The 17,318-nt window shown below is 52.7% G+C and overlaps 1 protein-coding gene and 1 long non-coding RNA gene across 2 annotated transcripts; one reads left to right on the forward strand and one right to left on the reverse strand.

The window, feature by feature from the left end:
* Positions 1–677: 677 nt before the first annotated feature.
* On the reverse strand, positions 678–17,042 carry LOC116947624 (dual specificity protein phosphatase 7-like). Its single transcript, XM_032963587.2, has 3 exons — positions 16,619–17,042; positions 2,721–3,188; positions 678–2,103 (listed from the first exon to the last, which is right to left on the reverse strand). The coding sequence occupies exons 1-3, from the start codon at positions 17,040–17,042 to the stop codon at positions 1,784–1,786; spliced, it is 1,212 nt and encodes a 403-aa protein (XP_032819478.1). The 3' UTR covers positions 678–1,783.
* On the forward strand, positions 11,773–12,161 carry LOC142929392 (uncharacterized). Its single transcript, XR_012945699.1, has 3 exons — positions 11,773–11,903; positions 11,973–12,016; positions 12,075–12,161. It is a non-coding gene; the product is annotated as an uncharacterized LOC142929392 (long non-coding RNA).
* Positions 17,043–17,318: the final 276 nt, after the last annotated feature.

A 17,318-nucleotide genomic window follows, 5' to 3' on the forward strand; every position in this document is an offset into this window, starting at 1 on the left:
GAGCCCCCCAAGGTGACGCCGCTGATCTGTGGCGCTGTGGCCCAGCGAGCCCCCCAAGGTGACGCCGCTGATCTGTGGCGCTGTAGCCCGGCGAGCCCCCCAAGGTGACGCCGCTGATCTGTGGCGCTGTGGCCCGGCGAGCCCCCCAAGGTGACGTCGCTGATCTGTGGCGCTGTGGACTGGCGAGCCCCCCAAGGTGACGCCGCTGATCTGTGGCGCTGTGGCCCGGCGAGCCCCCCAAGGTGACGCCGCTGATCTGTGGCGCTGTGGCCCAGCGAGCCCCCCAAGGTGACGCCGCTGATCTGTGGCGCTGTAGCCCGGCGAGCCCCCGAGCGTTGCGCTGTGGAGGTGTCGTGGGGTCGAGCTTAGAATCGAGAGATCGCCATTTAGGTTCTGTTCCCGTGACTCCTTGCACGGGGCAAACGCATGCTGAGGGTATCCCTATTTGGGCACGAGACACCTAATTCACGATGGAGTGTTTTTCACGTGTTTTTTTGAGTGAGATCGTGTGAATGTAAAATAAATATTCTGATTCTGTAAATGTGTCGTACACCCCACCTCAACCCGACGCGGCCAAACTTCACCCTTGGTCGCCCTGTGCAAACAATGAGCCGGCTACGCTTTTTCCCACTGTGGAGAACGGGGACCTTCAAAGGATCATTCAGAAAGACGGCCGATTTTATTTATACTCAAAATATGTTTTATTTGTACAAGATATACATCTTTGATTTCACCTCTGTACAAATGTCCCCGATGTTTAGGGAAATGTGTGAGCGCGCGATCGCCTTTAAAAGCGGAGTTGCAGCTGCAAACATGAAAACACGGAGCTGCATCCCGACGACACAGGAGGTCTCATGCAGAAAAACAAAGCTTCATTTCTATGTCGGAGTCCCAATGTTTGGGCAGCCCCATATACAAAGTCACGAAACTAACACGCTTACGTATGGCAATAACGGTTTGCAAAACATTCTGTGTGGCTTTTCACAGCACGCCTCTTGCAGGGTTAAGGGGTGAAGATCGCCCCGATGAAGAGTCGACTTGCACAGCGTCGGTTTCGTTTCAGAGGTGCCTCTTGGAGCGATCGCCACCACCAGCCACCGAGCCAGGCACGGTATGATCCACGCAGCTACACTTTTGTGACCGGTCAACAGGTTTACACCTCGACCAACGCCGGGTCATAGAGACGCACCACAGTACGGTAGAGTTAGGTCAATGGGGGCCTGGTTGAGCAGACGCGGTGAGCAGTGGTTTCTCATCTCCCGGGGGCTGCTCCCCGACCTGAGGCTCTGCCGACCGTGGGACTGCCGAAAAGGACGTTTGTTCACCGTACGAGATGTTGGCTGTCACACAGGGAATATGAGAGTGGTGATACAATCCAAAAGTATTTACAGATTAAAACATGTTTCAATGTCTTTCTTCACAAAACCCTTAAGTATCCATTTTAAACAGTTGTCTTCAAAAAATAACATCTATTCCAGATTTCTGGCTGTTCAATTTACACGAATCTGACAACGGTACATCAAATGACCTAAAAAGCTGTCATTCAGATGGCCACACCTTCAAAATTAAACCACTTTTGACTATTCAGAGATCAGACCCTTTGAAGTTAACCATTCAATCAAGCGCTCATTGTGCTTCTAGCCAAACGCCGCCACACGGCCACCATCCCGCCTCGAAGACCGAGCACTTGGTGACGCTCGGCACAATTAAGCGGCGATGACGATGGCGGCGGCGATCGGATTTCAAGAAATCCCCGCAGTGAGCCGAGTCCCGCCCTGGGGCCTCACGTGGACTCGATGGCCTCCACCAGACCGAAAGCATTGTGACTGGCGGGCGTCGTAAAGAAGAGACGGAGCTCGCGGCCGCGCCGGTTGTCGCACGGCGCCGGACTGCCAAGGCCAAGGCGGCGCTCGAAGTCCAACAGCTGCCCCATGAAGTTGAAGTTGGGCGATATGTTGGACTTCTTGTGCTTCACGAAGTCGTAGGCGTCGTTGAGGGGCAGGCTGAGCTTCTGCATGAGGTAGGCCACGGTGACCGTCACCGACCTGCTGATGCCGGCCAGGCAATGGACCAGCACGCCACACTGTTTGTTCCGGGCCTCGTCTGACAAGAGGAGTAAGAAAGTAAATGTGAACATCGTTTTCCTCCAACTGCGCTCACGGGCTTATTTGACTGGGCCTCACGTAGAGACCACGGTTATATCGGAACAGCGACGCAGCACACACACCGCGCAGATATCGGATGCGCACCATATGCCTTGAAACGCAACACCATCGCCTCAGTTAACAAGCGTAAACATTGGCTAAATATAGAATTCGCCAAGATAAATACACGTCAGTTTATCATGTAAGCTTTTGCGACCAATATCATCCATAATACAGGTGTTTTGGGTTAGGTCGCGTAAATATAAATAATGAATTAAACAGGAGGGTTTCTCCACAAATCTGGCTGCCGCCTGATGATGACTGTTGTAATTATTGGCAAAACATCGTACTCAGATTGTAAATGTTGTGGAATTGCTCTCAACACACCGGTGTGCTGTACTAGTAACAAATTGGCATGTTCTGCTTACATGACAAACCTTACTTCTTGGCTGTGTCAGGTGGTGGCGGGTTTAACAACACATTTATATATTTACGCGATCTAACCCAAAAAAAACTTTATTATGGATAAATGCGCGAGCTTATCCTTCTGTTGGCCGATGTTGAAGATGCACTCACCAATGAAGGCGATGGCCTCTGGGAAGAACTGTGACAGGTTCTGGTTCCAGTGATCGGAAATGGGAATCTGCTTATATTTGAAGTCGGCGATGCGCTCGAAGGTGTTGGGCAGATTGGGTGTCACGTTCAGGATGTAGCGGATGCCGTGCTGGGCCAGCGCCTCCATGTTTGACGAGTCCTGCGCGCAGCCCAGGAAGAGGTGGGGCAGGATCTGAATGGGGCACTGCATCGGCGGGGCCGGGCTTCCCTCCTCGGATGAGAACCGCGAGGAGGAGGATGACGACAAGTCCTCGGCGGACGCGCTGGCCACGTCGGAGTCTCCGTCGGACGAATCGGAGTTGATGGCGAGGCTGCTGAGGCTCAGTGCTGTGGGGAAGCCGGGAGTGCAAGGACACTTGGAGCTGGGCGCGCACACGTTGCTCGCCTCGCAGTGCTGCGGGTACGCATTCCTAAAGCCGTCGAAGCCGCCTGTCGACAGAGAATGACGACAACAACATGAGGATGAGGATACGCGTCGCAATGGCTATCTTACAGCCACAAGTGTGGGATACACAATAATATGGTGGGAACTTACAGCCCTTTGTCAATCTACTGCTGGTTGAAGGCTTCGCCATGCCGTTTCGGCACTAGCATGGGGTTCTGACCATACTTCACCACACTGGTCGGTGCATGTTCATTGGTGATTGATCCTCTTTAGAGCGTATAAACTAGCTACTGCCCCTTCTCTCTTAGATGCAAGTTATATTGCTCCATTCTTTACTTTATTAATATTCCTCTTGCAAATGAGACTCGTCCTGGTCTTTTGATTTTTCTTCAAGTTAAACTCGACTCAGTTTGCTCGCCCATCGAGCAGCTTGCGGATTTAGCGACAGAGCTGCTGGATGACTTTAAAGTGATCTGAGGCGGCACAGGCGAACAAGCCGATATGAGAACACAGCCGCCATGCGGGACCAGCCCCTCGGAGACGCGCTCCCAGGAAGTGAGCGTGCAACTGCAGTTGAGCACATGGTGCAGCGGTGAAGCAGAGAGCCAGGGCCGTGTCACATTCCTTGATGTCCGCCCCGTGTGCAAGAGGCTCTCGGACGCTTGCAATACAAGGGGGCCCGAGCAACTACCACAAGTGACACACAATCCCCTCTGTCACACTTGCGGTGTTCTGCTCTTTCCTCTTTCTCACCTATCCCCTCATCCTTTAATTTTTTCTAGCTGCTTTTTGTTCCATAATAAAGGTTTTTTTGTTGGGTTAGATCACGTAAATATAAATGTGTCGTTCAACCCACCATAGCCAATTAGTGAGGTTTGTCACGTAAATAAAACGTGCCAATTACTACTTCAGCATACCGGTGTGTTGGAGAGTGAACCCACAACATTTACAATTTGAGCTCGACGTTTCGCTGGTGATTACAACCAGCTTCATCAGGCAATTTTCCAGAATTGTGAAAAAGTCTTCCTGTTTCGGTCTTAATGGCACACTTATATTTACACGAGGTAACGCAAAAAAAACTTTTCTTTGGATAACATTGGTCGCCAAAGCCTACTACTATGACGCGGTAAACTGCTTTTTATGTTTAACGAAGTTCAATACACACACATGCCTTTTGAGTCTCATATCGTTGACCTCCATTCTCCCCTCCTATCTCCCAGAGTCCCCGTAGAGGCCCCTCTTTCCATCTCCCACACCAGGGGCATCCTCAATCCATCCGTACCACATTGGTCACCATGAACTTCCACGTCGCGCATCTTGTCGTCCCATGAATGGTGACGTGCCTTACATTCGGTTATGGCAATTGTCCTTCCGCTAACTGGTGAGGTGAAACTACGATGGAAACAAAAAATAGGCTTCGTTAAACTCTTGTGCACGTGGCGGTTTTGTAAAAATCTCTTCGGCTGTGTGGGGGGGTGAGAAGGTCGTAGTTGTTTACATGGCCTCAGCTGAAACTGTATCGTAAATTATGAACGGTGGTTGACTCCACACCAATCACCCTAGCGTCAGGACTATAAACCTACAAACTATTTTTTTATTTTACCAGGTAAGGCCCATTTAGCTGTGTAGCTCTGTTTCAGAAGCGACCTAGCTATCACAAATGATAGTTCGACGAAGTGGCTTATCATGTGATAATGTATCGCAGTCAAACACTCGAAAAGCGTGATCTTGATTCTAAACGTGGAGGGAAAACCCGGAGGACCCGGAAAAAAATCCATGCGACCACAGGGAGAGAGACACGCAAACTCCAAATATACAGGCGTCAGGGTCAGGATTGAACCCACGGCAAGCGAGGGAGTTAACATCTCGCCACCGTGGCAATGGACACCATAGTTACCGGCAACCCTCGCATAGTCTCTCAATTTTTTGCGTGTGTTTAGTGAGTTGTCCTTCTCCCGCACCGCCTCCGATTAGCACGGTAGGTTACGTGCGATGCGAAATAAGTTTCAACGTACATACAACGCATGGTCAAGCCTCCCGGAAGCTGGACTCCAGTAAGCCACAATTCTGGGTATGCAAGAAAGGCTCCCTGAAAACGACTAGGTTGGGTTTCACAAACAAAAATCGAAATACTCGAAGCATAGCCGGAAAGGCCTCTGGCCCTAAAGAGTCGCCACATATAAAGAGGTCCACTGCACTGTACACTGTTCACGCTGGAGGAATTTGTTCACATTTCTCGCATTACAAAAATGCTGAGCAAAGATTTGTATAAAAATCTGTGTTCTGGTTTTTTTACGTCGGTTTTGTGACATTTTAAGAACAGGATTTTTGTTGTTTTTGTTGTAAGTTATCTATTGGCACGATATATATCTCTCTCTCACATGAACAATGGGCAGACATCAAAACTGACGAGTAAATATATCCTCAACTGAACACATCACGATCTGGGGGCCGTGATTTGATTTGTCTCTGTTCTTTGAGCCTTGCGGTTGGCTGTGTACGGTGCGAAAGAATTTCAACATACATACAAAAACCCCTCGAAAAACCCTAACAGACTGTTGGGGTAAGTGCTGTTAGCGAGCACCTATGAAGGCAGGCACAGCACACGAAGGGGTAAACACCACCTTGTCTCCCCAGTGGCGATGTTTACACACCAGGTACTCATTTGAGGCTGAGTCGACCGAGGGGAGGCCCAGCACCGATTCATATAATCGTCACCGGTGTTGGCTGTGAGCGGGGATCGAACTCGGGTCGCCGGGTTCACAGCGCAGCGCGTTAACCGCGCCGCCACCGCTCCCCCATAACAAACACGCAGTGCACCATAACACTCGCACGCAACTCGCACCCGGGCCTGAGCGCTAGGGTGATTTTTTTGCTCTGGTCTCGGGAGTATGAAAATCAATGGCAACGAACGAAGTCTCTGCTGAATCCGTGTGTGTGGTCAGCGACCGTGGAACTTTGAGAGCGCGCGTGGACCTCCACAGGTGTTGGGAACCCTGGGCGGTTTCGCCAGGGCTCAACAACCGCGGAAAGCTGCTTCGAGCAGCAAAGTCTCAGGCGAAGGCGGCGGCGATGATGATGATAGGCTTAAAGAGTCGGGGCTCACTTTGTTTGAATAAAGGCGAGAAGCAGAACTGGACATTCTGGTTCTGCGTGCTGCATCATGGGTGGTCAGCCGTGACCCCACGCGATTTACGAGACCGCATAGGAAGTGCTTGCGACATCCTTAAACATCGTTTGTCGGGTGGTTACAACATGAGGGATTTTTTGTTGTTGCAATCCCCTAATCACCGAACCGTGGAGCAATGTCGTCGGCAGAGAGTGGAACTGCCGGTTCAACACGGCACGGTGGCCGAGTTGTTGCGGCACCTTCCAAGACGAGAGATTGGGCCGATTAATTCTGTTCACCACCGAAACCCCAACGCCACCACCACAGCAGCCTCCGCCGCAACTTCCTGACATCGGCAGGAAAAGGCTCGCGGACACCATAACGAATGCTGACCATGACAGGCTTCGTTAAATAAAGCGGTCCTCAGAACTTCCTGTTTGCCCCTCTGTGTACGCCGTGCAATCCACGATGGGCCGATCATGCACCAGGCCCCATGAGCTCGTGGCCGCATGGAGGTAAACGTCCCATGAACACCCCCGGGGAGATCTGGTCCCTGTTGTCTACGAGTGTGGCGTGCTGGCCACCCACACCCCCTCGTGCGCTGTGCCGGCCTTCAGAGGTGCTTACTGACAGCACTTGCCCCAACAGTCTGTTACAGACCAGACGGGGAATCGTTGGCATTTGCTACACGGCCTCGGATGCAGCGGCGGCGCAGTGGTTGGCTGTGGACTCGGCTAACCGAGTTTGCAATTCTAGGTCAAGGCTGACGTCACTCACACACGATATCAACACTGGTCTTCCTCCCGGACTTCACAAACCTGCACTGACCAGCGTGGTGAAGTATGGTTAAACCCCCCGATGCAGTGCTCGATTATCCTAGCAGCAAAAGTAGCTACATATGCTACGGGCCCAGCACTTTCCGTACTCTTTGGGTCTTTCGGTAAAGTCAGGTAGATATAAAAAAAATCAATAATTACGTTTCAATTGCAGCACAAGCAATCGACTTCAGGTGAAAAATACAGCAGGCAGACTGCTGAGACAGTGATTCTGCGCTTTTACCATAGTACTATACTGCCTTCAACTTTTATGAACGACAGGGTGTTTAATGTTAGCGATTTGTCGTATTATCTGGCTGTATAGCAAATGGAAAAAATATAACTACTTTACTATGAAAGTAAAAAATTAGTGTTTTAATATTTATGTTTTTATTTAGGGCCCCTTCATAACATATGCAGCAGGCCCCCGCACGTTTAATCTGGCACTGCCCCGATGAACGACCATGAGGCTTTAATTGTCATGGTGGTCGTTGATTGAATGGTTGGAGATGTGTCCACGCGATCTCTCGCCATGATTGGGTTCCCACCGCCGACTAGAGATGATAACAGGAAGGCTTGCTATTGTGTGAATGACACCCACTACCTGTGATACACCTTGTCCAGTCATGACCTCCCTGTCATTCGATCATTTAAAACGGAGGGGGGGGGGTGCAGACTCCGCAGATCGCATCAAGCAAACTGCACGTGTGAGCTGCCTCCTATTCAAGTCAAGATTCAAGCTACGATTCCAAAGCAGGAAATGTTCTAACAGAGGCGTATTTAATCTATATTTGAAGTTTTCGTGACTGCAAGGATCCATACTCTTGGGTTCTTTCGGTAAAGTCACGTGGGTATAAAATAAAATAAATTAAATCACGACGTTTCGGGCGCAACACAAGCGTCCGTCATCAGGTGGGACAACCACAGCAAGAAACAATTGCTGAAGTGAGCAAAAGGGCTGCTGTAACAAGTGGCTATATAGGCAAGAGAGGGGGGGAGGAGCCAGGGAGGAGAGACAGAGAGGGGTAGGGGGAGTGGAGTGCTGCCGAGTGAAGAGCAGCTAGAAGGGATTCAAGGGCGAGCAGAGACAAAATGTCGGGGGGTGGGGAGGGGAAGAGAACGGGGCTGGGAGTGGGGAGCTGAAGCACCATAAGGCATTTGAGGGTTTACCTGGTTAATAACATCCTTCCAATGATTGCTCAATTTGTATCCATCTTCTCGGTTGAAGTTATCTAATCCCATCTGTGAAGGATGTCATTCCTGACATGCAATATCCTGGAGTCTACAAACTACGTTGCTCCTGTGGTGATTGTTACATTGGGGAAACGAAACGACATGTCTCGGACCGTGTTCGCGAGCACAAGGCAGATCTGAAACACGGCAGGACTAATACCTCCGCCGTGGTTGACCATTGCTATAACGCTGTGGGCTCTTATGATATTGTTTTTTTCCGAGATCAAGGTGCTCTGCAAACCTTCGGGCTACTATCAAAGGTTTGTTCATGAAGCCATCCAGATATATAAACATAGACATAACTTCAACCGAGAAGATGGATACAAATTGAGCAATCATTGGAAGGATGTTATTAACCAGGTAAAACCTTAAATGTCCTAAGGTGTTGCCTTCATATCCGCATCTCCTGTTGCGTGAGCTCCCCACTCCCAGCCCCGCACTCTTCCCCTCCCCACCCCCCGACATTCTGTCTCTGCTCGCCCTTGAATCCCTTCTAGCTGCTCTTCACTTGGCAGCGCTCCACTTCCCCCCCCCCTCTCTGTCTCTCCTCCCTGGCTCCTCCCTCCCTCTTTTGCCTATATAGCCTCTTGTTACAGCAGCCCTTTTGCCCACTTGAGCAATTGTTTCTTGCTGTGGTTGTCCCACCTGATGATGGACGCTTGTGTTGCGCCCGAAACGGCGTGATTTAATTTATTTTATACCAACGTGACTTGACCGAAAGAACCAAAGAGGTACGGGTAAAGGGGCCGTTACCCCTCTGTGTTAGGGACCGCGTATTCCACAATTAGTAAATAAGCTTCAAATCTAGAATTAGTAAATAAACTCGTTGTGTCAAGTACTCCGGTCTCCGGTCTCCTGGAATCCACTACACATGAACTGCGACGTTCATTTGGCAGCAGACAGCAGCATCACCCCGGGGCAGGAGCACCCGCCACCCTGCGGAGTACCCCCCCCCCCCCGCAGGCAGCCGCTCCCCCCCGCAGGGAGCCCCCCCCCCGCAGGGAGCCCCCCCCCCCGCAGGGAGCACCCCCCACTGCAGGGAGCCCCCCCCCCCCCCCGCAGGGAGCACCCCCGCCTGCACCCATGCTGAGCTCTATCGGACACTGACTCGGTCATCTCGTCCACACTGTGTTCAACCACCACACTACAGGTCACACACACACACTCACCACACTGCAGGTCACACACACACTCACTCATCACACTGTAGGTCACACACACACTCACCACACTACAGGTCACACACACACACTCACCACACTACAGGTCACACACACACTCACCACACTACAGGTCACACACACGCACACTCACCACACTGCAGGTCACACACACACACACACTCATCACACTGTAGGTCACACACACACACACTCACCACACTACAGGTCACACACACACCACACTGCAGGTCACACACACTCACCACACTACAGGTCACACACACACACACTCACCACACTGCAGGTCACACACACACACTCACCACACTACAGGTCACACACACACACACTCACCACACTACAGGTCACACACACTCACACTCACCACACTACAGGTCACACACACACTCACTCATCACACTGTAGGTCACACACACACACACACCACACTACAGGTCACACACTCACCACACTACAGGTCACACACACACACTCAACACACTACAGGTCACACACATACCACACTACAGGTCACACACACAATCACCACACTGCAGGTCACACACACACACTCACCACACGGCAGGTCACACACACACACTCACCACACTACAGGTCACACACATACCACACTGCAGGTCACACACACACACTCACCACACTACAGGTCACACACACACACTCACCACACTACAGGTCACACACACACTTACCACACTGCAGGTCACACACACACTCACTCATCACACTGTAGGTCACACACACACACTCACCACACTACAGGTCACACACACACACTCACCACACTACAGGTCACACACACACACACTCACCGCACGGCAGGTCACACACCCAGCACACTACAGGTCACACACACACTACACTACAGGTCACACACACACACATTCACCACACTACAGGTCACACACACTCACCACACGGCATGTCACACACCCATCACACTGCAGGGCACACACACTCACGACACGGCAGGTCACATACACACACTTACTCACCACACTACAGGTCACACACACACACACCACCCTACAGGTCACACACACACACACCACCCTACAGGTCACACACACACTCATCACACTACAAATCACACACACACACTCACCACACTACAAATCACACACACACTCACCACACTACAAATCACACACACACACTCACCACACTACAAATCACACACACACTCACCACACTACAAATCACACACACACTCACCACCCTACAGGTCACACACACACACTCACCACACTACAAATCACACACACACTCATCACACTACAAATCACACACACACACTCACCACACTACAAATCACACACACACTCACCACACTACAAATCACACACACACCACACTACAGGTCACACACACACACACCACACTACAAATCACACACACACACCGCACTACAAATCACATACACACTCACCACACTACAAGTCACACACACACACTCACCACACTACAAATCACACACACTCACCACACTACAGGTCACACACACACACTCACCACACTACAAATCACACACACACACCACACTACAAATCACACACACACTCACCACACTACAGGTCACACACACTCACCACACTACAAATCACACACACACACTCACCACACTACAAATCACACACACACACTCACCACACTACAAATCACACACACACTCACCACACTACAAATCACACACACACACCACACTACAAATCACACACACACTCACCACACTACAAATCACACACACACACCACACTACAAATCACACACACACTCACCACACTACAAATCACACACACCACACTACAAATCACACACACACTCACCACACTACAGGTCACACACACACACACTCACCACACTACAAATCACACACAGACTCACCACACTACAAATCACACACACACTCACCACACTACAGGTCACACACACACTCACCACACTACAAATCACACACACACACTCACCACACTACAAATCACACACACACACTCACCACACTACAAATCACACACACACTCACCACACTACAAATCACACACACACACTCACCACACTACAGGTCACACACACACACTCACCACACTACAGGTCACACACACACACACTACAGGTCACACACACACACACACCACAATAGAACACACACACACCACACTACAGGTCACACACCACAATAGAACACACACACTACAGGTCACACACACACCACACTACAGGTCACACACACACACACTCACCACACTACAGGTCACACACACACACTCACCACACTACAAATCACACACACACCACACTACAGGTCACACACACCACAATAGAACACACACACACTACAGGTCACACACACACCACACTACAAGTCACACACACACACCACACACTCACCACACTACAAATAACACACACACACTACAGGTCACACACACATCACAATAGAACACACACACCACACTACAGGTCACACACACACTCACCACACTACAGGTCACACACACCACAATAGAACACACACACACACCACACTACAGGTCACACACTAACACTCACCACACTACAGGTCACACACTAACACTCACCACACTACAGGTCACACGCACACACCACAATAGAACACACACACACACTACAGGTCACACACACCACACTACAAGTCACACACACACACCACACACTACAAATCACACACACACACTACAGGTCACACACACCACAATAGAACACACACACACACCACACTACAGGTCACACACACCACAATAGAACACACACACACACTACAGGTCACACACACCACAATAGAACACACACACACACTACAGGTCACACACACACCACACTACAAGTCACACACACACACACACCACACACTCACCACACTACAAATCACACACACACACTACAGGTCACACACACACACCACAATAGAACACACACACCATACTACAGGTCACACACACACACTACAGGTCACACACACTCACCACACACACACACCACACTACAGGTCACACACACACCACACACACACTCACCACAATAGAACACACACACCATACTACAGGTCACACACACACACTACAGGTCACACACACTCACCACACACACACACCACACTACAGGTCACACACACACCACACACACACTCACCACAATAGAACACACACACCATACTACAGGTCACACACACACACTACAGGTCACACACACACCACACTACAGGTCACACACACACACACTCACCACACTACAGGTCACACACACACACTCACCACACTACAAATCACACACACACCACACTACAGGTCACACACACCACAATAGAACACACACACACTACAGGTCACACACACACCACACTACAAGTCACACACACACACCACACACTCACCACACTACAAATAACACACACACACTACAGGTCACACACACATCACAATAGAACACACACACCACACTACAGGTCACACACACACTCACCACACTACAGGTCACACACACCACAATAGAACACACACACACACCACACTACAGGTCACACACTAACACTCACCACACTACAGGTCACACACTAACACTCACCACACTACAGGTCACACGCACACACCACAATAGAACACACACACACACTACAGGTCACACACACCACACTACAAGTCACACACACACACCACACACTACAAATCACACACACACACTACAGGTCACACACACCACAATAGAACACACACACACACCACACTACAGGTCACACACACCACAATAGAACACACACACACACTACAGGTCACACACACCACAATAGAACACACACACACACTACAGGTCACACACACACCACACTACAAGTCACACACACACACACACCACACACTCACCACACTACAAATCACACACACACACTACAGGTCACACACACACACCACAATAGAACACACACACCATACTACAGGTCACACACACACACTACAGGTCACACACACTCACCACACACACACACCACACTACAGGTCACACACACACCACACACACACTCACCACAATAGAACACACACACCATACTACAGGTCACACACACACACTACAGGTCACACACACTCACCACACACACACACCACACTACAGGTCACACACACACCACACACACACTCACCACAATAGAACACACACACCATACTACAGGTCACACACACACACTACAGGTCACACACACTCACCACACACACACACCACACTACAGGTCACACACACACCACACACACACACACCACACACACACTCACCACAATAGAACACACACACGCGCACTTCTCTTGTTGCTTCTTCCCTCACACGACTCCACTTTTCTGATCCCCCCCATCGCCATCTCGAGCCCCCCAAGCTCTCGTCATCATTATTATTATCACAAACTTGCTCAGCCGCGACCCTCACCAGTACAAGCGGATTGAGAAACGAACGACCCAATAACCTCGCTCAGCTCACGCAACGCGTGAACTCTTACCCTATTACAACTTTGACAGTGCCGTTTGTTGCTGGCCCACCGCACTGCTCATACTGCACATTACCCGGAGCGCACCCCCCCCCCACCCGCCGTATCGCGTTGCACTGCGGGTGGCGAGGAGCGTGCGAGCCGGTGGGGAGAGGGGGTTTTGTTGTGTGCGTGTGGTCTATTGTTGGCGAGCACCGCCAGTTGCTGTAAACAGCTGTTTGTGTACCCTCGCTACGCTCGCCGCTGAGCGGCGACCCCTGCGGGAAGGACGCGCGGGGTGGCCGCGGTGGAGTCGCGGCACGGAGCCAGCGCCTCCAGACCCACCCCCAGTCCCGGTTCGCCTCCAGACCCACCCCCAGTCCCGGTTCGCCTCCAGACCCACCCCCAGTCCCGGTTCGCCTCCGGCTGTTGACAAGCCAGGGATTGGGTTGTGGGGCGGGCGGGGGCCCAGTGCAGCGCCTCGTGCTGCTGCTGCTGGTGGCCGCACGGGGCCTCTGTTGCGTCTCCCTGAGCCGGCAAGACGCGGGCGAGACCCGGCCAACCGAGGGAATCGCGTTTGGTTTGATGGTGTTCGGCATCGAACATAAAGATCATCGGCAGGGCGAAGCCGCTACTACTTTTGTTGCTGTTGTTGTTTGTCCGTGAACGGGAAAGTAAAGACAAGAGCCACAGTGGTGCGATTGTGGCCATGCAACTCAAACTGTGGAGCGTGTCACGTAACACCACTGTAGTCTGCATTCCTTCATCAGAGATGGGGGAAGAGCAAACCTACTGGCGCTCTCTCTCCAGAAACCCTCGACGTCCGCTGTTTAGAATTATATTGCCATCATTCGCAAAAATAGAAGAGTAAAACTATTTACATCACGCGATACTCCCATTGTGTGGTCACAGCGCTTGTGTGGTCCAATTGTGTATCGGTGGTAGATGGTAATAGACGTGAGTGCTTCGCGTGCAGTGGCAATGTGTAACGACCTGGTCGACTCAACGCGTCCCTGCTCTTAGCCAATGCGACTCTCCACATTTTGTATTCTTACGTGGGCCGAACCCACAAACGAACACGGCTCGCCTCGGGACAAATTACCCAATGGGGATTGCACAACGGCAACCATCGCCCCCTACTGGCAGACCCCGTGCCCGACCCGTGCCTCGACCCGTGCCCGACCCGTGCCTCGACCCGTGCCTCGACCCGTGCCTCGACCCGTGCCCGACCTGTGCCTCGACCCGTGCCCGACCCGTGCCGGACTGCCGAGTCACTTTGTGCCGCACAAGGAACGCAGCTGCACCGTCAAACGAGATGTGATGTAAGTCGCTTCAGGTAAATAGAAGTGAACGTTTCCATCTCAGTCCCGTACAACTATAACCACTCAAAATTTTAGCAATGTACAATTGTGGTTGTTTAAGAAGTGACAATCAAGTGGTTGGATGTGTACGGAGTGCCGTTCGTTGCTGTGTTTGAGTATCTGCCACACGTGCCCACCCCAGGTGATGCACATCCAAGGCGGCGAGATGGTAACTACCTCGCCTGGTATGCATAAGGTCGTGGGGTCGATCCCGACCCTGACACCTGCTGTATCTTTGGAGTTTGGATCAATCTGTACGCCTTGCAAAACCCGACTACACACGAGTCGAGGTTTTTAGCCTTTCGTTCGTAACCCGCTCACCACTTCCCGAAGTCTTCATTGACGGCGACGTTTTCCCACAACGATCGATGATGTCACGGCGGTGCGCGCTCGACAGCGCCCTCAACTCGGCCACGGCTAACGGCAGTGGCGAGCGATATCTGAACTGGCCCTGCACCCCGTGAAGTGTGGCCAAAAGACAAAGATCCCCCGTGTAGCCTTAACAGACTGTTGGGGCAAGTGCTTGTTAGCGAGCGCCTGTGAAGGCCGGCACGGCATACGAGGGGGTGGGTGGCCAGCACCACGACCGACCGCCTTCGTTTCCCCAGTGGCGATGTTTACTACACAACGCATCAGGTACTCATTTGAGACCTAGGGGAGACCCAGAACCGGTTCAGATAATCGCCACCGGTGTTGGCCGTGAGCGGGAATCGAACCCGGGTCGCCGGGTTCGTAGCGCAGCGTAGCGCTAACCGCTGCACCACCGCTCCCCATTAACCCTGATGACCGACCCGGTATGGGGACAGCCTCCATCCAGCAGTGGGTTGACACAGGGGGCCCGTACATTGTTTGGAAAGACGGAAAAAGTCTGACGCGCGGTACGCTCAGGACACGCTGGGGGGTGTTTCGCTGGTCGTAGAACGAGCTTCACCGTGGCTCAGCCCTCGGTGAACGGGTGCTCGGATGTTGTTGACGTTTCAGTCAAGAGGGTTGTCCCCAGACAGCCACGCTCGCGGATTACCGCCAGCGTGGCGGGTATCCACCCTGCAAGCACATGGCTTACCCAGTGTGCTCGCAGTCGCACGCAAAATGCAGTCACTCGCGGAGATAAACATCACAACGCATTGACAAGTTGACGGACCGGTAGATTAACGACGCATCACCCCACCGTGTCTATCCACCGCTAGATGAGGGGGTGGGTTGTGTTTGTCCTTCCACCCTGCTTCCCAGGCGAGCCCGAGTGCGCGTGTCGGGAAAGCTCCCTGCGGCGAGTGCGCGGAGGTGCGAGCTCGCTTCTCCCTCACCCTGCAGGAACGACGCCTCGCAACCCTCCTCGCGCAGGCGCCTCAGGATGAGCGCCAGCACGGAGCCGCCGCCGCCGCCGTCCTCGCCGCCGCAGTCGCCGCCGCCGTCCGCCCCGTACAGGAGCACCGCGTGGCTCTTACAGCGGCGGGCGAACGCGTCCTTGTGGCGCTGCTCGGGGATGAGCGAGCGCACGGGCAGACTGCCCTTGCGCAGGCGGCGCAGCATGAGGCCCGGGGGCACGCAGAGGCTGAGCGCGCCGCGCACCCGCGCCTCGCGGAACGCCTCCGGGGCGCGCACGTCGAGCAGCAGCAGCGGCGGCGCGCCGCGCTCTAAACCGCGGCTCAGCCACTCCGGGGAGCGGCCACGGCCGCCCGCCTCCCTCTGCCCGTCCATCTGTCCGTCCTCCTCACCCCCGTCAGACATCCTCGCCTCTGCCGCGCCGCCGCGTCTCCCCGAGTACCCGTGCCGCCGTCGCGCACTGACTTCACCTCCTCCACCTCAACCCGTGCCGTGCCGCCGCTCCGAGGTCCACCAACTGCGACGTGGAGTGCCGCGAGCGCGGTGCTTGGCGCGTCACCCAACTCACCGACCCCCCCCCAACTCACCGACCCCCCCCTCCTCCTCCTCTCGCCGCTCTCTTCTCGTTCCCTCCGCCCGCGTCACCCCGCGCCGAGCAATGGGCGCGCAGGAGGAGGAGGC

The sequence above is a fragment of the Petromyzon marinus genome, chromosome 30 (assembly GCF_048934315.1).
Source record: "Petromyzon marinus isolate PM22_M1 ecotype Great Lakes invasive population chromosome 30, UKy_Petmar_22M1.pri1.0, whole genome shotgun sequence".
NCBI lineage: Eukaryota > Metazoa > Chordata > Hyperoartia > Petromyzontiformes > Petromyzontidae > Petromyzon > Petromyzon marinus.

Excerpts from the sequence above, each read along its gene's own strand:
- LOC116947624 (XM_032963587.2), bottom strand. The coding sequence starts at position 17,042 with ATGTCTGACGGGGGTGAGGAGGACGGACAGATGGACGGGCAGAGGGAG. Across the intron at positions 3,189-16,618 it reads CGAGGCGTCGTTCCTGCAGG|GCGGCTTCGACGGCTTTAGG; the intron begins GTGAGGGAGAAG and ends CTCTGTCGACAG. Across the intron at positions 2,104-2,720 it reads AGAGGCCATCGCCTTCATTG|ACGAGGCCCGGAACAAACAG; the intron begins GTGAGTGCATCT and ends TCCTCTTGTCAG.